The 27,284-nt window shown below is 35.4% G+C and overlaps 3 protein-coding genes across 3 annotated transcripts; 1 reads left to right on the top strand and 2 right to left on the bottom strand.

Annotated features, from left to right (window-relative positions):
* Positions 1-3,416: 3,416 nt before the first annotated feature.
* On the top strand, positions 3,417-4,944 carry LOC110995535 (pachytene checkpoint protein 2 homolog). Its single transcript, XM_022262741.2, has one exon. The coding sequence runs from the start codon at positions 3,595-3,597 to the stop codon at positions 4,849-4,851; it is 1,257 nt and encodes a 418-aa protein (XP_022118433.2). The 5' UTR covers positions 3,417-3,594; the 3' UTR covers positions 4,852-4,944.
* A 492-nt stretch (positions 4,945-5,436) lies between these two features.
* Positions 5,437-8,479, bottom strand: LOC110995534 (transmembrane protein 209). The gene is made up of 7 exons (XM_022262740.2): positions 8,286-8,479; positions 7,931-8,056; positions 7,471-7,646; positions 6,995-7,262; positions 6,683-6,804; positions 6,314-6,423; positions 5,437-6,121 (listed from the first exon to the last, which is right to left on the bottom strand). Coding segments are annotated over exons 1-7 (1,404 nt in total). The 5' UTR covers positions 8,288-8,479; the 3' UTR covers positions 5,437-5,521.
* A 5,157-nt stretch (positions 8,480-13,636) lies between these two features.
* On the bottom strand, positions 13,637-27,220 carry LOC110995522 (endoplasmic reticulum metallopeptidase 1). The gene is made up of 12 exons (XM_022262726.2): positions 26,976-27,220; positions 26,489-26,707; positions 25,870-26,017; positions 24,935-25,066; positions 20,413-20,672; positions 19,472-19,592; positions 19,081-19,200; positions 18,202-18,561; positions 17,581-17,737; positions 16,115-16,331; positions 15,347-15,439; positions 13,637-14,681 (listed from the first exon to the last, which is right to left on the bottom strand). Exons 2-12 carry the CDS (start codon positions 26,705-26,707, stop codon positions 13,941-13,943), a joined length of 2,568 nt encoding a protein of 855 aa, XP_022118418.2. The 5' UTR covers positions 26,976-27,220; the 3' UTR covers positions 13,637-13,940.
* Between the last annotated feature and the right edge of the window lie 64 nt (positions 27,221-27,284).

Below are 27,284 nucleotides of genomic sequence, written 5' to 3'. Positions count from 1 at the left end.
GAAAAATCTGGCGTAAAAAAACCCTCGGTACTCTTTTAACTTATCACTATTTTCGTATACATAATATATAATAATCATCGACTTTGGCTGTTTTCGCGGTGTGATGCTTCGATGCCGGAAACCACATTCCCCGGCAAGTACGTTTAAATGAGCCTGTGGTGCGCGCGCATGAGTTTTACGCTGCTTTGTTCGTTGAAGGAATATGTATTATTCTATCTCTCTCTTTGCAATGAGCTCCCATAGCTGCCACTAATTTTTATTTTTATTATTTATCTTTGGCTCCATCAGCCTTTTATAAGATAGCCAAACATTATTATGTTTAGAATTCGACGCCGTTTATTATTGTACTTAGATTTTTTAATTAACATGTGATATAAGCTACATTTATTAACCTTTAAGTATAGCAATCAATTAAGTTAAAACCGTCAATATCAAATATTGACGTTTTTAACTTACTACATGTAACTAACATGAGAGGGTAAAAATTAAAAATAAATTATTTGTTAATTAATTAATTACTATTAATTGCAGCAGGCTTATGATGACAGAGGTTGTTTTTATAAGTTCATGATATTGAAATCAGCGTATAAAAAATTGTTTCATCTAAATAACAGATGAGCGTATATTTTTCTAATCCCGGATCTTAGACTCTAAGAGATATGAAGGAAAATAGACAGGAGCTAAACTAATAGTGACAGGGAGTGAATTTCATAGTCTTAACCCCTTCCTGCATGATTTTTTGTTTTCGAGCCAAAAAAATATATGTTACGTAAAAAAATAAATAAAAAGACACGTATTTTAACAAATTAAAATTTATTAAAAAATATGTAAGAAAATCAGGTTTTTCCACTTTGGTTCAAATATGGCACAATGAGCAGAAATTGCAAAAAAAGTATTAAATAGTATGAAACAGCAGGAAACAATTTCTCTTCTCATTCAAGCATAAGTTAACTTGACATTTCCTGCATAGCATGTGGGATATACCCTTGCACTCAGGCACTTTGCAACGCTACCTGGATAACCCGATACGCAAGTGATCCAGCTGGTCAAGACGAACATCCAGTTCGAATCCAGAAAGATGGCATTATTGCAATAGCTCCTCTGGACTTCTTCTCCTGCATTGCAGTTTCGATAAGATTGCAGGATCCGCGTTTGGTGACTGTGCTGGGCTTATTGGTTGGGCATAGTGAGGGCTTCCACCACAGCTACTTTGAAATTGCTACGGGGAAACCATGCACCAGCGTCAGTATTTCCACGTCTATATAACAGCCAAGTATTGAGCGTCGTCGTAACTAAAAGATGAAAGAATATGCGGTGATAAAATTTGTGTGATCAGATCTGGATCCCGCCTAACCAGGAAGTGCATCTAACAGATCCACACCTTCCATATGACTGTTGTATGTCGTGACAGCCTTTGGTCGGGGAATAGCTTGGTACACTTTTTCTTTTTTATCGTAACGTCTCACTTCGGTCATGGGTTTGCTGCCAACGTAGGTCATAGATCATAGCCAACCTGACCTTTGGGAATTTGGGTTGAGTTATCATTGAAAGGTAAGAAACGTTTAATTTCTTCAAAGCGATTACAGGATGATAACTCTAATTCCGTTATATCAGCAGGCAAGCTGGTATTGCCTCAGAACTGAATTTCTGTTTCTGTTTTCTCTAAAAAGCTGTCCCTCCATCTAGTTTTTGCGTTTCTGTTAGCACGTGAACTGGTACTGGTAAGTTCTGATAATGGAATGTCGCCTTCCATGTCAGAATCTGATTCAGGTAGTATTATAGTTGGCCGATTCCTAGCCCGTTTTCTGTAGTTATCATACTCAGAAACCTTTTCATCAGTGGTGCCGTTAGGAAGTTTTTGAATGATGGTATTTATGTACACCACCATAAAACTTTATTGGGTCCATTATATGTACTACAACAAAACAATATGAATCTAAAAATTTAGTCTCTTAGTATTTCATCCGAATGGGGTGTTGTTCATTTAGATTGCATTCAGCCTGAATCACATAGGTATTTATTGATGTTAAAAATAAATGTTCTATATCTTTAATAATAAAAAAACGTTTTTTATGCGATAATCGAACCTGCTGCCTTTCATTGAAATAAAAAACCACAGTCCGCAAGTATTACGTTAATGCATAATGTACCAAATATAAACCAACAGTAAAAGGAATATTTCTGCATGTTGGCTCATATTTAGTCCAAACCTTAAAATAACATTTTCGCAGAGTAAAATCATAAAAATACAGAAAACCTTACCTTGTCCAGATAAATTGTAATATTTCACCAACGTTACGTATTTTTACTAATAGAAATTGGGATGATAACTATTTTTAAACGAATTTTAAAAAGACACTTACGCGGGGCACCGGTCGAAATATGTCCTTCTAACTTGCAACTCATTTTTAGTACAGCTATTTACTCAAAGATGGTGTTGTTAGTATTTAGTATGGAAGCGTATGTACCGTTTATGATCCTTCTTGTAGAAAACGAAGTTTTATTTATTCAAACAGGAAATATTGATCAAAGAACGGTGTGGATCATATTTGTACCAAAATGCAGGAAGGGGTTAACTCTTAAGTGCTTATTACACTATGCGATATTCAGACTGTCTTAAAATCTAATTAGCAAGCTCGCTATTACACTGGACTGAATACCGCATGCTAACTCATTTGCAAAGCGTACGTAGTCGGTGACGGATGTCGCCATGTGACTTAAGAAACTACCTTAGAGTAGGAGTTGCCGAGTTTGAATGACTATTAAAATGTTATATTAGTAATTTATATTATTATATGTAATTTAATAGATACTCCATACATTCAATATGGCAATAAAAATGGCATGTCTCGGTACAAATCCAGAACAGAACCAGGCTGGCACACTTTAGTATGATGTCATTAGAGAATCGCAGAAAATTTATTTAAATTTATTGACACATCGTTTGCAGCTAAGATATTCTATAATAAGATTGATTGTCCGAACCTTCTTTCTAAATTTAATATTCGTGTTTGTTTTTAACAATGTATCAGTGTGTCGAGCGTTGGCTAACTTTATCTATAAAAAATAAAAACCATTCCAAAGTACTTTTTTTTCTTGCAAACACGCCATGGTGCACGCGGCCACAGAAAACAAACATGTACAAACGTCTTTGCTCTGCGACTGCCGCGCGCTGACTGAATGGTTTAGCGTGCTAAGTCTTATTACACTACACGATATTCAGCAAGTAAGCCAGTAAGCACCGCCGAATCCATTCGGTCGGTCTAATTAGACAGGCTAACTGCCTAACTCTTATTACATTAGGCTGAATCTTAGTAAGACTGTCCGAATATCGCGTGGTGTAATAAGCTCTTTACTGCACAGACCTTAAAGTATCCGTCAAGAAAGGAAGAAAATATATGCATTCTGGCAACTACTACGGACTTACGGAGCTCGATCTTCCTGATCTGTGCTATTGACGTTAATGGCAGTTATTTATTCTATTTTGTATTCTAATTTTTAATAAAATAAATTAAACTCTGTGCGAAAAGTTAAGAATTAAATATACTAATATATAAGCGTAATATGTATTGAAAACAATAGCTATAAGTCAAAATGATGGGTATACCTCTGCACGTTGAGGTGATAAAACGAAATCAAAGCGTCGCTAGTGTGGAACATATAACAGAAATTGTGCATTCCTATTTAAGCAATTTCATTTCATTAAAGCCAGGTATGACCTTGTCTGAAACAGATTTGGAAGGTCAAGAGCTTAAAAGTCATGTTTTCTCCATAACTTTTTGCAATATTGGACACGATACAGAAGTAACAATGACAGATTGTGAAATAATTTATCACGTTTATACGCTAAATACATTTGGATCTCAGACAGACACTATGACGGACGAATCTTCAGGTGAAGATATACATGCGGCAGACGTATGGGCACTTCCAACTCAAGAGTTTCATGGACTGTGGGAAAGCCTAATTTATGATTCAAAACTAAAAGAAGAGACATTGCGTTTTGTTGAAACTGCTTTTGAGTTTTCCGACCGATGTGTAAATCCTAATATAATTGGCTGTAACAGAGTGGTATTACTTCATGGACCACCTGGAACAGGAAAAACTAGCTTATGTCGTGCACTTGCTCAGAAACTTGCTATACGAATGGCTGACAGATATCCACGAGCTCACCTTCTTGAAATTAATGGTCATGGACTGTTTTCAAAATGGTTTTCTGAAAGTGGAAAGCTTGTTGCTAAAGTATTTGATCGTATCAGAGAAATAGCTGAGGATAAACGTTTGCTTGCTTGCATCCTGATTGATGAGATAGAATCACTAGCACATGCACGCCGTGCAGCTATGGCTGGTCTTGAACCTTCAGATTCAATTCGAGCTGTTAATGCAATATTGACACAATTAGATAGACTGAAACGTTACCCCAATGTTTTAGTTTTAACTACATCCAATGTTACCGGGGCTATTGATGTTGCTTTTGTTGATAGGGCTGACATTAAACGTTTGGTGGGGCCTCCTTCAGCTCGTGCTGCCTATGAAATTCTTAAGGGGTGTTGTGAAGAATTAATGGCTCATGAAATAATTATTCCCAAAGAACTTTTGTTTGGCTTGCAAGTGTTAGAGACGGCCAACTTTTCAGACACTGAAGGTTCTCGCTCTTCATTACGTTTACGTGATGTAGCGTCTGCAGCAGCCGCCGCAAAAATGTCGGCGCGTTCACTAAGACGCCTACCATTCTTAGCACGGGCATTGTACGCCACTAGACAAACAAATTTACTTAACTTTGTTGATGCATTACAGTCTGCATTAAGACAGTACCTGGAGGATACACAGACCTTAAATGATGAAAACTAACAGTAAATTTCTCTCATCCAGAACTATTTTATAATAAGATATTTATATAGTATTTTGATATGCTTTTTAAATTATATAAAAAATTTGTACTGTTTTATTCTTTTTATTTGAATCCTTTAGAAATACATGGAACTACTAAAAGAATAGATATTACATCCATCTTATATGTTTGGCATGTCATTGACTGTCGCCTTTGGAGTAACTTTTTATATTAGATAACTAACTTGTTAGGTAAAAATAATTTTTATTGTCATTAAAAACATAAAAAAATGAATATTTCACATCACTGTTCTACACAGTTCATCTATCAAACTTCAACTTGTTAAATGTATTTTAGGATTGATGTAATGACACAAAATAATATCTATAAAGTATTTAAGTTATTTGTTTTAAGTTAACATGTTATAATCATGCAAAAATATCTAAAATACATTTGTTTTTTAGAAGTATAAAAAGAAGCAATTGTTGATGTATGTACAATTAAAATTTATATATGTATATAGTCTTTTACCTCCTTTCATGGCTAATTAAAAAAAAACAATAGTAAGAGAAACTATTCAAACTAGATGAGTAAAAATATTAACCTTAAAAAGAAAAGTTTATTAATAAAATACTTATAACTACTAAGTCATTGTTTGATCTGACTAATTAACACTAAGTCATTATTTGATCACCGTCCAATGATCCATAGCATATTAAGCCCAGCGGGACCAAGATGCAACCTTGCGAGAGCAGGTGGAGTCCGTCTGGCTGCGGCGGCCAGAAGACACAGCAGCGTATGCAGGAGATTGTTGCGGCCACGCGGTACCTCAATACGCTGTCCGCCCAATAACAAGGCGTAATGGGCCGGCTTAGTGCTTACCCGCCTTATCCCCAGTTCCTCTGTACCCCAGCCACCTTCGACATGGCGCGGGCCCGTCCGGGCGCTAGCACCACCCTGAACGTCCAGATAAGTGGCAACTAAATGCAGCACTAGTTCTGCATCGGTGGGCTTTGCGTCATCCCAGTCGGCGCCACCTGTGTTCCAGCGGTAATCACTCATGCATTCACCACTAGCCAGCTCCCGAAGGCGTCGCATCAGATACCGCTGATCGGGGAAAGGTTCGAGGAAGGGCAGTAATGGCGCTAGGTCGGGCAAGTTGCGAAGGCGATCCAAGGGCACACGCCCACTTAATAGCGCTCCAGCTGGCGCCACCCCTGCACGACGGACGGTCTCGTCTGCGCGACGTAGCTCCTCTAAGAGTCGGGCTAAGATTGTCACGTGGATCCACTGTAGATAAAGTAGTATGTGAGTACGGCTCTTCATGTTCCACCGTTCATGATCAAGACAGCTAAATTTACTGTGATCTTCGTATAAGACAACAAAAAACTGATCTGCCTCAGGTTATAATAGAAAAATTATTTATTAGTTGCAAGTTAATATGTCTAACCAAAAGTAGTAAGATCTGGTACTAAGACTTACTAATCGCAAATTAAGGTTGAACTGTGTAAGTCGACGTGGGTCCAAGTCCAACTGCCACCACACTTGAGGAGCTCCTGCCATTGCACCTTCCTCTGTTGATGCATTGCGACCTACAGATAATATGCAGAATCATTTTAGTACACATAATGATCATAAAAAATATTAAAAACAGATCAGTGATAGTCTTATTAGTAAGAGCCAAAACAGAGCAGAAACAAAAAAATCTCCACTTTTACTTACGGCACTCACTAGCATTATATATATATATATTCTATATTCTGCGTTAGCTTGTACACATACTGACATTTTTACACTATCAAAATGGATTATGAAAGAAGTCCAATATTAAAAATCTACAAATAAACTTACCAGTATCAACTGAAGCAAGCTGGTATGTTGGAGTGACAGCAGCATATGGAGGGGAGGTTGCCGTTGCACTCCAGGAGTTGTCATTGCGCCCTCCCTCTGTTGTAGTGCAGGTTTCAATCTCTCTGTTTTTAATAATGAAAGGGACATTTAAAACATTATTAGTCTATTATTTACAATACAGTTTTTGAACAAATGTATTAATAAATAATTTGAATACTGTGATGTAATCAGATAGTGGTGAAATGCTGAGAGTGCCTGTCTGGTTAATAGCTAAGTAGAACGATTCTCAAACTGCAATAAAGTTATACTCACTTCAGAAATTTATCAAGGGATTTTTTGTCAGCAATAAAGCAGTCTTTGTTGTTATCTATGTCAAAAAAGGATCTTTTAGGTGAGTAAGACGGCGGTGTTGTTGAGGGTGGGGTAGCAGAGGGTGACGTTCGATTAGGAGAACTGGTAGTAGGTGAAGACCAGGACCTTGGGGAAAGAGATAAGTCTGCATCAGACCCCACCCATCTATCTTCAGCTGCACTCTCATTAACTGATCTATCTAAGCTCTCTGACAATATAAATGATGAGTCTGAAACAATTAATAAACCTTGTTTTATATTATGTGTTATAATAATACAGTGGCCACCTTTCATAGCTCTACATCTTTCAGGAAATAATCTCAAATATATTAGAAATGCAATTAATTAGTTAGAAGATAGAACTAAATTATAAAATTTATATATAATTGGACAAAGGTTATTAAAGAAAAAAGGTCCCAAAAACGACATAATATGTACCAAGATCACTTTGCTGGAGTCCTAATAATTTCTGTTGGTTGCGGGTGAGTGTGATTGGTGGAGCCCGGCGTGGCAAGAGTCGAATTAGGTGCTGGATAAGATTGGCTGCAACCACACCCGCACAAGCCATCTCTATGTAGTGAAATACAGATGTGTAGCCTGGACACTTGCATGATCTACAAAATTGTAAACATTCTCATCAAATTGTAATATTGTACTGTTAAGAACAAAGAAGTTATTGAGCTTGTGAACATATAATGAAGGCTCCATCACATAATCACATCTTAAATTACTTTCTAGCCTTTCAGAAAACTCAAATCTTAAAGTTAATGTGAGAAAATTTACTTTTTTTATTTTTAAATATTACCAATTTTTATTTTAAATGTTTCAGTGGTTTGAAAGACAAACAAATCATTTATTAATGTATTAACTATATTAATTTTAAAATATTTATACTCACAAATCATAGGTAAATACTAAAAGAAATATAGCATTTACAAATATCCATCTCAGAGACCCTGTACGTTTCTTATTTGCATAATTTAAGTCAATTGTGCGTTGAACTAAGTTGCTATGATTAAGAGACCTGGAAAATAAATATTTTTAAATTTACATTGTATATATAATGATTACCAAATGCATTGTATTATTAAAAATAACTAGGCATACAATTTTTGTTAGGTTAAATAAATGCCGATTTATAATGAATTAAACGAGTGTATGTTCTGATATTATAAAAACGAATTAAATTGAAAACTATGTTTAATAATAATAATAAACGTAATTGATATTTTTATGTTAAATTTATTACTTACATAGTCTTTATTTCGGCGAAGCAACCAAACAGATAGATGCAATTGAAAATTTACATTTGTTATTGTATATTTAATTTAACCTTTTTAATTATATTAACGAAAATGATAACTTTAAAACTCAGACAACATGTAAATGGGCGGCACGCCGTGACCCGTGGGAACTGAAATCCGGCAAAAAAATTTAATATTCATAATTTCGTAAATAAAAAGTCTTTGACAACTGACAGCGCGCTTAGACAAGATACCTTAACAGTAGTCTATGTAGATTGTAGAAACAGAAAGTAAAAAACTTTTTTAAGGCTTTTATTTGTGCCATCTGGGCACAAGGTACTTCGCCAGTGTCGTGTAGATGGAGAAGGCACGAAAGAGATTGATCGGAGAAAATAATACCTAAAAAAATAGTTGAAATTCGATTGATAGTTTGAAGACAGCACAGACAACACAAATATGAGTAATTGTCTTGGTATGTTGGGTTGGATAGAAGCATGAAACTTCCCCGTAACCGATTTGGAGTCATGACAAAATGTCTTTCAGGTTCTGTCAAGATATGTCTTTGCAGGGGCACAAAGATCCTGTGCTGGATTTTTAAAATGATCTAGAGAACCTTACTCAACTGCTGTGCTGCTTTGGCACATGAATCAGCAGTCTCGTTTCCAGGGATACCTGAGTGGCTAGGAATCCAAACTAGAATGTTAGACAATCCTTTTTGATTACAAGAGAGCAGTCTCGCTGATTTTTAGTATAGTGGGAAAACGTGATTTGCTGCGAAATGTTTTCTTTAATGGACTTTAAATAACTTTAAACAACTTAGCTGTCTGTTTTATGTTATGGGAGTGTGCAAACAGGATTACTTCCAATAGAGCAGTGGCCCCTCCTGTGAACACTGAAAACTCGAAAGTACATTTAAATTGCAGGATAATTCTATACTGAGAAACCCGATAGGCAGCACCAACAAAGCCACATGGAGACAGCTTTAATGCGTCGGTATAAATAAACAGATAATTTGATTTGAATTTTGGATTCATATAGCTTTGTAATGTAATGTTGGTATCTGAGGCTCTTTTGATCAAACCTAGGTCAGTGATGATGGAAGGTTTGTATACCAGGGAGTAGAATATTGGGGATTTGTTGGAAAAGATAGCAGGAGGTTAAGGAGGCTGGTGTACTTTAGATAACTACCTAGCAGATAGGAAGAGGAGTTGCGGGTGCAAGGAGCATGTGATAGTTGGACTAATCTATGCCAACGAGGGTGGGATGACTGCTGTAACATCTTGCTTTCAAAGCGGTCACATAAATACTGCTGGTGGATGTGTTGAGGAGGATCAACGCACTCAACCTGCAAAGGATTAGTGGGGGAGGATTTCATTACACCTAGAATGATTCTAAGGCATCTATACTGAATTTTGTTTAATTTCTCAGCAGCTGAGTTGTTAAAGAGATACAGAACAAACATACCATAATCCATATGACTACCTACCTACTCAGGCATTATATAATATATTTAAAGAAGAGGGGTGAGCACCCCACCAAACTCCCGCTACTGCTCTTAGAACGTTAATACCTTTTTCACACTTTTTGGTGATGTGTTGAGAATGGACAATTCCGTTCAGCCGGTTGTCTAAATAAATACCTAAATTTTGCTTTATCTATCAGGTTGATTAATTGATTTTCAAATGAAATAAGTGGAGTGGGAATGTATTTCTTCCTTTTAAATACCACTGTATGAGATTGCGATTGAGAGGCATCCAGACCCTTCCATTCTGCCCTATCTGGTCTGCAACCAGTTTAATTTCGTAGGAGGGCTAGCTACCATTACGTTAACAAGTCCTTGTAAACTAATATAAATAAACGAAAAAGAGTAAACATGGAGTAATACTTCAAACAGATCCAACGCGGGGTTTTCCCCGCGTTGGCTTACTTAAGCTTTAAATAAATTTAAAAGAAAATGTAATATGAAACTGCAAGTGAATTCTTTCTGGAAGAGATTATGAGGACAATTCCGTTCTACGTTCGGGACAATTATCACAATTGTTTGACGCCGAAAAAATAACCTTTTTGCCGTGTATTCGACTCGCTCAGTCCAGCGTCCACAAGCTGCTCGCATATTAATATTTTTCAAGACTAGGTATTCGCTGAAGTGTGATCTGTTTGAGAAGCGAATATGGGGGTATATACTATATACCTACTGTGATTTGTAATGCAAAAATGTAGATAAAAATATTAATAATGGTATTCTGGTAATTTTATAAAAATCACTTATTTGTATAATAGTTTCAGTTAGCATTCACAAGGCGTAAATAAATAAATATGCTTTACGTATTATACCAGATGCAGGAAATTGGTACCACTATTATCATCATATAATCTGACGAGGGTCAAGGTCGAATAAATAGTTCTGAAGATTCAACTTTATTTATAAGTTAGTGTAATTAATTTCAATTTTCTTCAATATCGAATAAAATTAAATGAACTGACACTATTATGTATAAGTTATAGACACTTACAATTACAAGAGAAGTTATGTAATAATAATAATTTTTACACATGAGTTTATGATACTGTGATTAAATAAACACTGTAAATTATTGGGTAGAATGAAAAATCCAATTTTCGAAAATTCATTTAATACCAACATAAATTGAGAACCTAAATATTTACTGTATTCATCTAGCTAACACAAAAATACGAAGAGAATTCGAAGTTTATCATAAATAAATAACAGAGAAATAATCATACGTGGGGATGTGATAATACCAATGTTTAATAGAAATAAAATAAATCAGCAGCGCTACAACCGTTTTAGGTTTCAGATTTGTGTATATGTTTCATGATCATTTGTCAATCTAATCTAATAATAATAATAATCTAATCTAAATTGCCAATGGCAAGCCGGTTTCCTCACGATGTTTACTTTCAACGTTCAAGCGAATGTGTAATGCGCACATAGAAAGAGAGTCCATTAGTGCACAGGGGATCGTCATTACATACAAAATATCTAGGTATCTTATATTGCCATCTCCTTGTCAAAGTAGCCATGCTGATCACCAACTTCCGTGGTAATCAGCATGGCTACTTTGGATTCCGCGAATCGGAACAATGGCTAGGCGCTTTGACTAAACCAATGCATAAGATTCTGATTAAGAAGTGTACGGTGAGCAAAATAAAATTCTTCTCCTATAGAAATATGTTTTATATGTTTGTAATAGATTAATACAGCACCTACTGAAATAATTTAAAAATATCTTTCACCTACCTAAAGCTACTCTATTTGCTAGTGTCATAAAAATGTTGACGCAACATAAATACCAACACGACAAAAAATATTCCTATTACTATTTAAATATCAATTTAGGCATATTAATTATTTGTGCATTTCAGGTAAAACACATCAAACAAAAACGAAAGGTATCGACGATACCGATCTTCCAGCAACAATTTTAGGGTCGAATACATTACACGGATTGTTCATGTATTATGCAACGCAAGGGAGGAGTAACGCACGGTAATGCCATGTAACCTGTTTAATAGAATGGGGTCATTGTAATGCAACCCCCCCCTCCGGGCTTGTAATGCATTGTCACATTTTACAAGCCAATGCCCCCCAAATTCGTTACGTAATACTTGAACGCTTCCCAATTAAATTTGTAAATTGTGAAAAACACTTTCAATTCATATGGAGTTAATCGATCAAATATGTTGTGCGACTTTTGCTGTTCTTGTATTTATACAGTGCAACATTTTCAACGTGCAATGGTGGCACATTTTTATGACATCTTCTAGGGATGCATTTCGATACCGGTACCGATATATCGCCGATACTTCGGGTTAGATATTATATCAGTATCGTCGATATTTTAACTACCGATGCAACAAGCCTTTTCAAATTTTTCACTTTAAAAATGAACGTAAACACGCATCTTGTTTTTCGTTAGACACTTTAGTTCGCTTTTAACTAGTATCGTTATTACATATATTATATTTTTTCGAAACCAAATAAAATAAAGTACAGATTTACAATTTTTTTATACAGCTGTTTATTTTATTTATTACTCTCATTTTTTTAATTTTAATAACTAAACCTTAAAAACTTTAAACCAGGCTTGATATATTTTACCTAAATTTTTAATTCAATAAGCTTTGGTATCGGTATCGGCGATATTTCTATAAGAGGCGTATCGATGCATCCCTATTATTTACCTTTAATTTCATTCCTATGACCCATTTGGTTCATAATACAAGTAGCGGCACGAAACTTTAGCGCTGGACGTTATGGCGCAGAAGTAAATCCGGCCCCCGCACCATAGTACACATGCGCAGCAGTCTCCTCCACGTATCGGCCAGCGCTAGACTTACGTGCCTATAATATTACTGTACGTTACATACGATTTTCACAATTGCAACAACAAAATGGACGGCTACAGTACAACAAAGAACGCCTATAATTCTCTTTGGCAATAAAGGCTGAAACCAGCCCTAAGTAGCCGATTATTAAAGTAAATAATAAGCTTACTTAGTATTACTTAGTTCACAGCCTATGTTTATTACCTACTTAAAATATTGGTGTAATTTTACTAAACATAATCTATATGGGGATTCTAGTGATATAAGTCGTCTGTTAAATTAATACACTATATGTCAGATAAAAACGTAAATTACTACTAATTTGTATTCCCTTAGTACTCAGAGCCACACGAATTTCACCACATAATACATACATATTGTAAGCTAACGATATAATGAAAAATAAAGTGTTAAAGTTATCTGTTAAAAACATTGCTTTAAAAAGCGTTTTTAAGTAATCGCATATAATAATGAACACATAGAAAACTGAATGTTCGTTTACGTATTAACATGTTATAACGTAGAAAACTTTCTACCATTAGTCTGTGGCGACGCCATCTTGCCGCGGACGCAATTTCGCGGGTTTTAAAAATGGATTTTTTAATTTAAAATTTTTAGCGGGAAAATTAGCATTAGTACGCATTAAACTTGATGCGTAATTACAGATAATTAACGTTTCTTTGTTATAATCACACACACACTGAGCTAAGTTTGGAATTACAAGTATTATATAATTGTCATAATTAAACGCGGTTTTTTTCGAATGAACATTTACAGGTCAATCATATTTTATTGGCATTTATTAACATTCTTAATTGACAATTGACACATGAGAAATATTTCTTACATTTTTGTACATAGAATTATATGTATCTATAAAAATATCAGTACCACGGTACGTCTACTATTTAAAATATTAGACACATATAATGGACTTTTCACAGATTACTAAATTAAAATTGCAACAGATAAAAACATCAATAATAAAAAAAATATTGCTTCCTTTTTTGAACTATGTTTTCGAGTTTACTGTCAACTTTGACTAACTTCTGTATCCTTTTATTTGAGGTTAATTTCCTGTTACCTAAAGACTAAAGAATTTTATCAATACAATTTTGTTGATGGTCAATACTTGTCACAGTTTAGGCTATCAACTTTTAGTTTCATAGACACAAAATCATTAAACTATAAAATCAGGGGTAATCAAGACTACCCCTACACCTAATTTACCGCGACTTCTAACACTGAAACGTCCAATCCGAGGCAAGACAAGTAAATACTAGCGATATGTCACTCTCTGTCATTTTAACACTTCTATAGCGAAAAGAGATGTAAATGTACTCCCCAACCCGTAACAGCGGACCAATTCGGAAAACGCGACAACAACTGCGCATGCGCTTCGCTATGTTTCAACGCACCGGACATACTATGACCCGCCACAGATATATCTACCCATTTCGAGCCGTTCCCATGAGACTCGATGCGACATAACAGTTCCCACGGGGCCGGACTCAGAGCGTCGTGGAGGGAGAGGAAATAGGTCTGCCTGTTTTGCCATTCGGGACCTGGCTGCGGGGTTATTCTAAACTCCCCCGTCTGACACCACGATATAAATCCGGTAACAGGCGATAAAATGACGACTATATGGTTGGGGCCGTGCAGTTTAAGCTTTAAATCGCGGGACGGTCCCTCGCCTATAACTTCGGCGCTGGCGTTGAGTGAAGCTTTCGGTTCCTCCAGAGCTGGTAGTTCATAGCCGCGGGCCACCAGGGATATAACGGGGAGGTAGTACGGGGCCCCACAGTAGAGTTTGTCGGAACAGGCGGCGGGCGCATACGCAACTTCGGGCACGTGCGCGTATACCGATTGTGGCGTGTTCGCGTCCAACGCGGGAACCCAATACAATAATGTGTCTCTGGGCGTTTGTGAGTGTTCCGTTCGTCGTGTGTGGAACACCATGAAACGTTGAGGTCGTGCCTCGCTGTATGGAAATCCAAGTGGAGTACAAAGTACAAGTACAACAGTGCACAAGGTGATCGCCCAGCCGAGCCGTATCTGTAATCAATGAATTTAATTTTTATTAATATTGTTAAAAATAAATGTGATTATTTTATAGTTATATTTAAACATTGCTACAAAGGTACGCACTTATATACTTTAAACCGTAAATCCTTTTTTTTCTTTATCGCGCTCCTAACAAGAATGAAATCAATAAAAATAAACATTTCAAAAACGTATTTGAATTTTATTATACGATACAGAATGTGTAAAATGTTTGTAATATTCTTTTTATTTTGTTTATAAGCTATATGAAAGTTATTTCATATTTTATTTTGATTGATAAAATTTTTGTTTTATTCAGTGTACATGTCGCAGTAAAAAAGTTAATGTTTAAAGAACTTTATTTCTCATTACAAAAAAATATATTTTATTTACATGAGAAACTTAATATTAATATGTATTTATACGAGCGAGATACACGTATAAGTCGTCTTAATTTTAGTCAACTGTGTTCATTATAATATGCATCTTTACTGCCTTTTTGAATTTGTCAAACACTCCAATATTGCGAATTTGAGATGGTAATTGATTAAATAATTGCACACCTCATACAGTTATTTCAAGAGATTCAATTAACTCTCTGATTTAACTACTTTACTGCGAAATTAAAATAATCAGGATTTTTATCACCGATATATTTTAATAATATTAACAATTACCAGGTTTTGCGGCTGCTTAGCAGCAACTACGAGAGGCAGCATCCAACTGAACAATGTCAGCGTGAGAGCAGCAACCAATACTGCAATTATCACCTAGAAACAAACCTCTATTAATTTAAATCACTATTATTATCTATTATCATTAATAAATGCACAGAATCCCAATTACTTAACCCATTGAACATGTCAAACTTTCCAATACTTGACTTTCATTGGGCGCATTAAATTAGTTACATTCTAAAAAATAATAATACTGTACGAACTCCACACCGGCAAATGAGTGTTTTCATGGTGATTTCGTATACGTAACATGTACTTCAACTAAAATTAAAAATTAATAGAAGAGCGATTTTAGTCTACGCTTCAGTGTGCGTATCTCATCCCATAAGATTTTTTCTATGCCCACTTAACATTCGCTCGAAATGTGATGGAAAATATCGTGTGGAAACCGGCTTGCCAGACCCTAAAAGTTGATGGCGTGTGTCAGGCACAGAATCATCTACTTGCCTATTAGATTAAATTATGAATAATAATCATGAAACAGATACAGAAATCTGAGCCCCAAACACAAAAATTAGTGGATTTATTCTGAGAAGATAAATATGTTAACATGGGTTGAAATAAAAATAAAATCATGCATTTTTTGTGCAAAAGTGTATAAATTTATTTTTTATGTTAACAATACTCTTACGACATCCTTTAGAAATCATAGTAAAATGAAGTAAACATAACTCTAGGCCTAGCTTAATCCAAAGAATAAAAACTTACATCTGGTGGGAGTGGTGAAGTCCCAGCGCGTCCCATAACTGGGACAAACATATTTAAAGACGCCAGGGCCAGGTATGCGGTCTGTAGCGCGGGTAATGCAGCGGCGAACGCCCCACATACCACTCGCGAAGCTCCTTGCACGCCAAGAAGTACGCAAATGACGTCCGCGCCCGCTGGCAACGTCCACAGAAATACTACAAAAGCACTGCGTAGTCCTCTGGAAAAATTATATGTTTACAATATGAATTAGAAATAAATATGATAAGATTACATTAGTTCCTAATTCTAGCAAACAACGTAAACGTTAGAGCCAAGTGAATTGAATAATGCATCATTTCTTTAGTATTTAATTCTTTAACAATACAATATATGTATAGTAATTTTATTCTGGGAGTACATTGTCTTCACATATAATTATTTAACTAATGTATACGAATATTGTACATTCTATTTTAAAAGGTGTAAAGATTCTTGCCCATTCTTCTCCATACGAAATTACCTTCTGGAAGGGGCAACTAGAATCATCTTTATATTTTACTAGCAACCCGCCCCGGCTTCGCACGGGTGTGCGATGACGGGGTTTGATAAGACTCGTAGGGTTCAACCTGCGTTTGCATAAGCGGAAATAATGTAATTATTTACGACATCACATTAGAAACCTCAAAAATAACAGTACTTTTCCACTATTTAATGGATGTTATTATACATATAAACCTTCCTCTTGAAGCACTCTATCTATTAAAACCGCATCAAAATCCGTTGCGTAGTTTCAAAGATTTAAGCATACAAAGGGACATAGGGACAAAGAAAGCGACTTTTTTTATAATATGTAGTGATTTAACGTTCAAAGTGCCATTTTGGGTGGTCTAACTGGAACAAATGATTTGATTTTATTTAAAAGCATCCTTTTAGGATGATTAAATAGTTTATTGGCCGTAATATTTATCTCAAACGGTTCGTGTAATACACACGGCATTTAACTTCTTTTCTTTTCTGGACACACTGTAATATTAAGTGTACTTGTTGAGTTAGTAACAGGAAAATTCGTAGGCGAACATTGGCTACTACAGAAATGAGCAAACCGATCAGAATATGGCGAAACGTGTCGAATAAGTCGAACTGCCTGAGAGCAGTCTCATCAGAATGGTATTTTCTGTTTTTGTACGTATTAGAGTTCTGGTCAATTCATGCAGCGGACCGGAAAGATAGATTTGTTCGGGATTTTTTTTAATAATAGAAGGGCTAACGATCCTACGGGACGCTTAAAAGGCAGTCATCGAAGCTCATGGACACCTATTTTTGTGGGTGGGTTACCGGCCTTTGAGGGAGGAACACACTTTTAACTTTGAATAGTTGGAGGTCCTACCTCTGGAATGAGGAATGATAGGAATGTAATGAAAGGATATGTAGGAACCACTAACCAAAAGTGGGTAGGTAGCGATGTTATTCAACAGTAAAATACTTACAAAGAAGCTCCGGCTGCAAGTAAGATAGCAGCTGCGAGGCATAGCGCGTCATGCCACGCCCTTAGCGTCCATTCCCCACGCGCTATTGTGGCCACGCCCCCGCCCCTTTGCGCTTTGCCCCACGTCAGACGGGCATCCCACCACGATGCTACCACGGCTGTAAATACAGTTGACAATGTAGGCATTTATAAATAAATTTGGTTTCAAACTAATAAGCAAGTTGTGAGAATCTTATTATTCACAGTGATATATAACGAACTATACAAAAAAACCCTTAATGAAAGAATGGAAAGTATTTTCGACTTTCCGATACTTCACACCACATAAATAGCAACTTTTAGGTTTAATGAATCACTATAACGAAACGTTTTACTATTGGGTACAGAAAAATATTACGGCGCGTTTCATGGGGGTGAAGAATCTCTAAAAATAAAACTTGAACGCTCCCAAACCAAAAAAAAATGCAGAGCAGAAAGCTGATCTGATGTTAAATGACACCGCCACCCATGGACGTTCACCACAACACGTTACCGACTTTTAAGAATTGGTATGCACTTTATTTTAAGAACCCTGGGTCGAGCCGAAGTATGGTAGAGCTGAATGACTATTCGAATACAATACCTGGAATAGAGTAGAGCGGAATCAAAAGCCAGGGCCGAGAATAAAACGCCAATCTGGCTCCACCGACATGTAACAGCAGAGCAACTGCAATAGACGCAGCGAGGCCGCAACACTGTGCAAGCGTCACCGACACCAACGCGCGTCCGACCACCCGCATCCACCGCATTCTCGGTATATACAGCTGCTTAGCTTGAGTGGCGCTTAAGTATAGTTTAACCACAACTGTAGCCAAAGCTATGATTGTGGCTATTAAGGCAGCAGGCGCCCGTGCAAGTATTACTACGCGGCCTACTACGTCAAAGTATACGGGTGCACGTGTACGTTCGGCAGCGGCCTCCAATCGCTCGTTACTGAGCAGACCTGCAGGTAATTGTTAATATTATTAACATAAATAAAAAACGAGAGAAACAACGCAAGTCAATAATATAATTCATAGACATTTATTGCAATTCCAGTTCTGCTTCTAGTAAGCGAGTCACTTGAATAAAGTGCTAACAGCCGTCCCTGGACACCTACGAGGTTGCGTTTGCGTTGCCGGTTTTTTACTATTCGAAGGCTCTTCGTTGTATCGGTTCGGAAATACTTATACAGCTACTATATTTCTTTAATTGATTTGTTATTAAAATTTAAATATCATTTAATTGAATATAACATCACCTCTATTAAAACATAATATATTACATAATAATTAATAGTTATTTTAAACGAGAATAAAGTCACCGAATTTTATTGAGAACTATTTCATAGAAAGTAATATATTTTTTTATTTGTCACTTTTCTCAATAAAAACATAAATAGCGGCTTCATAAGTAGCCAAACTAATTTAATAAATTGATAAACACTTGTAATTTAATGTGTTCGTTTCTCTATTGTACGTACCGTGCGCGAGTGCAAGTACGTTGTCACCGGTGCGCTGTAAGGTGGCGCGTGGGACCCTATCCGCCGTATCGAGGCTCGTATGGTACACATATCCATTGCTATTCCATGCAAGATCCACACCTGCAAATTAAAATAATAATACAAACGGTAATTTACTACATCTACTCTAGTCTTTACTGCAGTCGTCAGCGAGAGACGCAGAAATTTAATTTAATTACTAAAGACTATTATTATACAATGTAACGAATAAATATTAAAGTTTTAAACTAAAGAATTGAAACTGCTATCTGCCTTGTCTGAAAACATCATGAGAAAGTCGAAGGCATTGAATGCTGATCACCAACTCGCCTACTAATGATAACGAAAGAGAGAATGTGTATGTTCAGCTCACCGGATATGTTAGCGAAATCCCGAAAGATTCGAAAATCAGTATCAGCGGGGATTAGTCCGCTCTCGAACAACTCCTGCGCTAGAGACGATGCATACGGGTGCGGCACTAAGCCCGCGTATACCTATAATGCATACATAGGTTAATTACCAACCAAGTCCTCCAACGAATAAGGTAAAGATGGGAACGTAAAGGTGGTTAAAGTAAGTGCAAATAAAATTAAACCAACGCTGAATATGGCCTTGACTGTTAACCCCCCCCCCCCCTGAAAACACCCTTGAATTATACATTTTGACAAATAAATTATCAGTCCCCTTTAAAAGCCATTGATTGACTTAAGCGTTTCTTAAAAAAGCCGTAATGGATGCTTTTCAGTAATTGTACAGAAGCGTTAAACATATTTATATATCTACATATAAACTGAAACAAAAAACTACTCACACAACAAACAAACGTTGCACAACGTTTGCCAAAAGAAAGACTCTAAAAGTAATCAGCTGTTGTCGTGACCGCCATCTTGTTTTACATTATTAATCAACACGCTGGCTTTCGGTCAGACAGATAGTTAAACGTTTTCGACGCTGCTTTATTCAATTAAAAATGCTAGCGAAATGATTGAATATCGGTCTTTAGTTAACTGTCTAGAGATTAAATTAAATGTCTGATTTAACTACAGTACTGCGACATCGCTACTGTCAGATTCAGCTTTCAATAAGCCCAGCGGCTTGTCTAATCTATGCAACATATGTTAAACGCAGTCAGCTTTCAACACTAGTCATACAAATGCCGAGTTAGCAAATTCGTAGATATCTATAGAAAATAATGGTTAAAATGAAAAATCTCGTAGCAGGGTTCTAAAACTACGAATTACAGATATGACAAATAATGATAACATGCAAAAGTGAGGTGAGATGCGTCGTGCGTGATTACGTACAGGGGAGTACCTCGAGCATCCAGGGGTCGTTCGGACCCGCCTGGAACAGAACTTCACGACCACCCGCGCCACAGGCTTCAATATTGATAAAGGCCCTCAAAGATTTTGCCCACCGGTGCGTAGTTACAAAGGCATGGGATGCTTGCATTATATTTTCTTCAGCTCCGTTAAGTAGGGCGACCACGTCATGGCGTAGAGGGTGTGGTGACGCGGCTAGGGCTCTAAGTGTTTCTAGAACTACAGCGCATCCAGCGCCGTCGTCGCTGGCACCTGGACCCAAATACCAATCGAATAAAGTAAACATATTTTTAACGATTAATACTAGGCGGCAAAGAGTGGGGAGGAGTTGGGCCTTTAGTATTGCCTCATGAATGTAGGGTTTTCAAAATTGTCAAACTGTTTCAAATTTTGAAAAGTCCTTGATTGTTTAGTAGCATTTAATTTTTTATTTGGCCGTATTTGAGAGTGGCTGTGGCTTCAGCGTGCGACTTATCCCTGAGGCCGTAAGTTCGATCCTCAGCTTTGCACCAATGAACTTGCATTCTATGTGCGCATTTAACATTCACTCGAACGGTGAAACCCATCGTGAGAAAACAGGCTTGCCTTTGACCCAAAACAGTAGACGGCGTGTGACAGGCACAGGAGGCTGATCACCTACTTGCTGATTAGATTTTGAAATAATCATAAAACAGATTCAGAACTGACCCCAGATCTCAAAGGTTTTTTATTTACTTTTAGAAGATGAAACTGAGGAAGTCAGTTTTATGAACAATAACTTTAATATATTACGATTTTGGTAAATTGGTAAGCGATCTCAATTGCTGGCAGTGCCTCGGGTGCGTGAAATTACTAAGAGAAGCACAGTTTTGTGCACCCTAAATATTATTGCTTTTGTGACAGATGTATTTAGTTGCACACTGGCTGAATTCACAAGAATAGCATTATTTATAATTAGATATAAAATGGTTTAGGTTTTAAGATTTTACTTGTTATGTTTGTATTATGTTTTTAGCTTAGTTTTCTATTGTATTAGTATTAAGCTACTGTAAAAATAGGAAATAAAGAAATAAATAAATATTACCGATAAGTTTTTGATAAAATTTTATGAAGTAATAAAGATTAATGGCGCAAGGATTGTTAAACATGTATTTTAGCGAGTATTTTTATACGAAACTACAAGGAGACTTGTAAAAACGCGAATAAAAACACTATTACGTCATGAAACCAGTTTTTGATCCGCTTAATATTTTTTCTTTAAAATATTCTTCTAAATGATATCCCGACTACTGAGGTCAGAGTTCAAGAATGGTTTTGTATGAAATTTATGTTCCGTAATTGTCATGTATTTTAGAATAGATGTATTGTAACATAACCGTACAAAAATATTTTATGTGTTTTATATAATAAACTTTTTTAACCAAATGATTTACAGGGTTGAAAGGAAGTTTTTTGATAAATTCAACGAGTCCATTATGTCATCTTAAATATAACACAGGTTCACTGAGTCCACAGAGATGATTGTTAGTTATGTATAAATCCAGTACATTCAGCAAAAATTAAATACATGAAGAATAAAAAAACTATCGATTTCAAAGTCTTTTGCAAAACGCGTGCTTAATAAACAAGTTAGAAGCGAGAATACATTTTTTTGTATCAACAGAGAATTTTCTTATAAATCACGATTCAAACAACGTTTGTACAATCCTTATCATCAATGGAATCTGTGAATGGTTCGATTGAGGTCAGTTTATCGTTACTAATGATTGATAATTACTGAATTCGTGTCATTCACGATATCATGTAAGATTCCATAATAATACTAACAGACTTAAATGTGTTAATTGATCATTATTTTGGTAATAAAAATACGATAAAACTGCATCATTTTATTATAGAAAAAATCAAAAAGTTTGAATTCGATTTTGTGGCCATGGATGAATGACGTGTTGTGGAGGACGGTACTGTTCCTGGACGCTAGATGATCTTTAGTCTATATCCATAACAGCGGGAATAACTTTATTGGCGCGTTACTACCCGCACAAATCAACTTGGCACCTGATCTGGATAATCATACGTGGCAAGATGCCTAGTCAACTTCTGCGTGTAGTAGGTACAGTAGAGATTTCCACTCACCAGAAAACATATGGTGAGGCTGTGAGGTGAGGAGACATACATCGATGGGAGGTCACATATTATTACTACAACGAATTAAAAATTAAAATCTGTTTTCTTTGACCACGTTGAGAGAATTATGGCTTCCATTGAGCAGTTAGTTACGGCGCATGCACATAATTGCTACAGTAACATGATTAACTATAATGGCTAAAGGCCGCATTTTTATAGTAATACAAATACTTTTTTATCATTATTGTATTGACATCATATTCACTCACACATTAATATTGTACTTGTGTGTAGTAGTCACAACAGTTTGCTTTGTTTGTAATATTTTTCATGTTGATTAGTCTAGATCCAACCAGTATACTTAGCACTCATAATAAATTAAATATATTTCTTTACCGAATTTTTTAAGGTAGGACATCACTACATTGACTTCATCCGTCCTACAAAGTTTTTACAATATCAAATAAGCGTATACGTTCGCTATACACTATAATCTGTGGTTATGAACAATAAACAAGGAGATATCTATAAACGCACTCTTCATTTCTAAAGATGGTGGTCGTGGCCGCGCCTGGGTCTTAAGGAGTTTTACTTAATCCGTCCAGTAAGTAGGTAATCGGTCATCGGCCTCTGGGTTTGGTGCATTCTACTCTGCCACTATGAGCTTTGCTCTATACTTTCTTGATCTACATGTCCAAAAATGCTTAGGGTTAGGGTGCGTGGTAACAAAGAACCGATAGACGATTTTATATCGATTCGTCTCCAACATATTTCCAAAACTTATATTTTTCTTCTATTAAATTTCAACATAACAAAAAATATATCCCGTACTTTCCGCAATTAACAGGTTCCACAAATTATTTAGCTTTATATAAAGATTAAGATCTTTAGGTTTTTTGTGAATTTATAAAAACTAAACATTCATAAGCTGACCGTTTGAAAAGATCATTACGCTGTGCCTAAGTCATTAACTAATCGGGAATTAATGTTACTTAATTACAAGTGAATAGATAATCCTTTACAAAGAGTTTAATAAACCATTTCTTATGTAACCAACAGGAGTTCAGACAAAACCAACGAATTCTTCGCATTTATTAAGTGCCCATATCGAACCTTGTGTTTTGATGATTTTTTTTGCTTAACAAACATTTCTGGTATTATAATTTTATTACGAATCTATTGAAATTGTATTTTTAATTTTTTGTAATATAGTAAATAAAACAGTTTGTATTAGTTATGATGTTAAATTAATAAACGACTCTAAGCCGTGTGTTACTTAATATTCACCAAATAAAAAAGGTTTTTTGGTTAGATTTATGTATATAAATGAAAAAAAGGCGATAACTGGTTCTTGTTAGGGAAAAAATAGTAAAGAATTATTATTGAAAAATCGAAATTAAAGGTTGAATAGCTGATCGACCATTTTTTTTAAATGATATAGATACAGACATTTTGACGCTCATAAAATCTATAAATAGTTGTTATAACCCTGAAAAAATATACATATATTATACAATTTATGCATAATTGTATAGTGTTTGTACAGAAATAGTTTACGACCAATAAAAATATTTTACACCTGAACTTTGAGCAGCGATTATTAACGAATATAACTACAATTAAAAAACACCTATGTGAATAATATTCATAATTCCGTAGTTCTCTGACGAGTTTTGTGATATTTATTCATTATTAACAACATCTCTTACCCCTTAAGTTTAAATACATATGTTATATATGAATAAATAAATAGGAATATATTTTATTATTATCATCATGGCAAACTGAATCCCGAAAGTCAGTTAAAATTCTGACAGTGATTAAAAAATGTTTTAGAAATACTATACTCTCATTTTTGATTCCGTAGAATTCTGACATTTGATAAGTGTTGGTACTAAAAAAGTTCTCCACATAAAAAGGTAAAAAATTTACCCATTTGAGGGTGTTTAAGTGAAATGCTACATATTTTATGTTTTACCTACAAAAAGGTTGATCTAAATATTTCCTTACTCAAGTGATTTAATACAAAAATAACAAATATTTTAATATCTCGAATAAACTTTAATTACTTTATTTTATTTATTTAGCTGGCATCACTGCCTACTAATTCCAGGTAAACCTTTTTAAAAATACAAAATGTTATCTTTACTTGTGCGTTTATTACTGTTTGTGAGGAAAGGGGCGGAATTATCACTCGCCGTTAAACTACTTTTAATGTGGAGTACCGTACTTAATAAACTGAATACATTGACTAACAAATAAAATGTATGTTCAGACTTATATTAATATTAAAAAATGTGCCTTTTGGCTTGCCATCCATCTTGCCATCTCTGACATGTCAAAAAAATATTCTATGGAATTAAAAATCAGTGTATAGATAGACCACATAAGGTATGTTTAAAACTTACCTGGACTATCAGGTACTGTATCATAGTGACAATTGAGCAACAAGGCGCTCCGACGGTTGGATCGGCTTTCGGCCCCGGCCCCACGTACGCGAATCACCACGCTTTGGACGTCACGGTATATGTTGGTCATACCTGTAAAATGTATTTTGTTTCTTTTGATGTTTTAAAATTTTTGTTATTGTTTCTAGACTTTTTTTAAACACTAAAATTAACCCCAACAATAGGAAAATCCAATGCCGGGCGGGCGGCACTTTTTTAAGGCGGTAAATTTGGGAACCGATTTTTTTGCTTGCTGCGATTCTTTTTCATGGAAATCAAAAAGATTTCTGATTTACATCAAGGAGTTTTGCGTAACTCTGGGGGGTTTGTCTACGGGCCTAGAGGTCGATTACTGGTACAAAGAAATACAAAGATCGTAACGGCAGTGTATTTCCCGCTTCCCTTATCAACCTATACTTGTCAACCTTGCTACTGGGTGGAGGATGCGAACTGAATGGTTTGTATATAATTTAGTGCTCAAAAATCAATCCAAAAAATTATTTGATTCTAAAAATAATCCAGGACATAACAATTGTAGAGGCAAGGGTGGCAAAAACTTCACAGCCTTTACCTTGGAAATTTGTTTTAATTCATTAATAAAACTCTATTAACTATTTCTATAACAAATAAATAACAAAATCTCCTGCCATTGTTTTGGCCTATTGAGGCTACAGATAACAATATAAATATACTCTTTATTAATGACAATTATTTAGATCATTGTCTTAATTATATATTTGTTAAGTGATGTTTTTTCTGAGTTGTTCAAAGTACTTCGGCTGCATAGTTGTTTTGTGCACACGCGTTTTTTTGTTTATTTTTGTAGTTTTATATCTGTGACTGTAAGTGTATTGTAAGTAAGCTTTATAAACACTGAGACGTAAGAAATACTTTACCATCAATGAAAGTAAGTGAAAAGGCACCACTAGCTCTAAATACATCGAATTCAACACGATTGTGTGCTGAAGCAGCAGCCTGAATCCCACGAGCAGCATTGACCAGCACTTTAACAGCTGCCACCTCATTCTCATAACTGCCCGCTACCTGCAAATAACAGACCAGTTAGTTCCTCTATAGCTTACCTTTAAAATCTGTGATTGCATATGACACATGCAGATGTGATTGTATGAAACTGGAATTTCACTTAGGACTTCAATGGTCAAGTTATTTTGATTATATTATTTACCATTGTAATTATGACTTTTGTTGCTTCACAATATGAACCAAATTATATTGCGCTACCAGCTATGTTCGCAATCCGGGCATTTGATCTATCTACACAGGTTATATAAATCTAGATAACAACTAAGCAATAGACAATATACCAAAGCCATAAGAGATATGACTATCCACTTAAAAGTAAATATCTTTTTTTTTATTTTACTGAGAATTCAATCTTGGTAGGAAACAAAGTTTTATATGGTTCTGAATCTGAAGGTTGTCTTATATACTTAATGATAAATAAACAATGTTAAAAAAGCTCATGAAACATCTGCATTATTTTTTAATATTTACCCTTGGACCAATGGATGTGAGATTAACCAGATGTTCATATGCAATCTCAGCTATAAAGCGGTCTTTTGGTGCAGACCGGTCAAGTGGTGTAGGTAGGGTTTGATCACACACTGCAGCTACCAACACTGCAACACAGGAACATAGTGCAGCCAGCACAACCCATCTTGTTTTCACACTTCCCGCTTGCCATACATTCTCCTTAACCACTTCTGCATCCATCTATAATATTATTTGATTTTTGTATGATATAAATATTCTAAGCTAATGTTTTTCAAAGGCAAATTAGTATAGTATTATTTTATTTTAGTTATTAATAGCTTGGTATAATTTCTGATTCAATTATAAAATAAAAAATAAGTACAAGGTACAGATTTAAAACAAAAATATATTTTTAATCAAGAAAAAAAGTTCAAATCTGTATTAATTGTGGTAATATGAAGCACTTTTCAAGCATTTAATTTTTGAGATTTGAGAATAATTTAGTTACCTTGTGTGTTTTTTTTATTCTTCTCTAAATCTTGAGCACTATAGATGGACTTACTAGTAAACACCATACGGAAACTAACTTAGTAATAAATATTTAAATTCGAAGAAATTATATTTAAAAATTTATTACTTGTGCCAAAAATAGTCTTCACTATACCATATTCCAAAGTGTTATGTCAAGTAAGCAAACAGATCTAGTAAAGCAAAATCAAGCTGTCAAGTTGCAATAAAAAAAATACACTGAGAATTACAATCACAGTTGGGCAGCTGCCTACTGTCATTTTCCTATACTTATATTACTCTTTGGCAG

The sequence above is a fragment of the Pieris rapae genome, chromosome 13, assembly GCF_905147795.1.
Source record: "Pieris rapae chromosome 13, ilPieRapa1.1, whole genome shotgun sequence".
Classification (NCBI taxonomy): Eukaryota; Metazoa; Arthropoda; class Insecta; order Lepidoptera; family Pieridae; genus Pieris; species Pieris rapae.
Note: the sequence above shows the minus strand (reverse complement) of the source record. Positions and strands in the feature narration are given on the sequence as shown.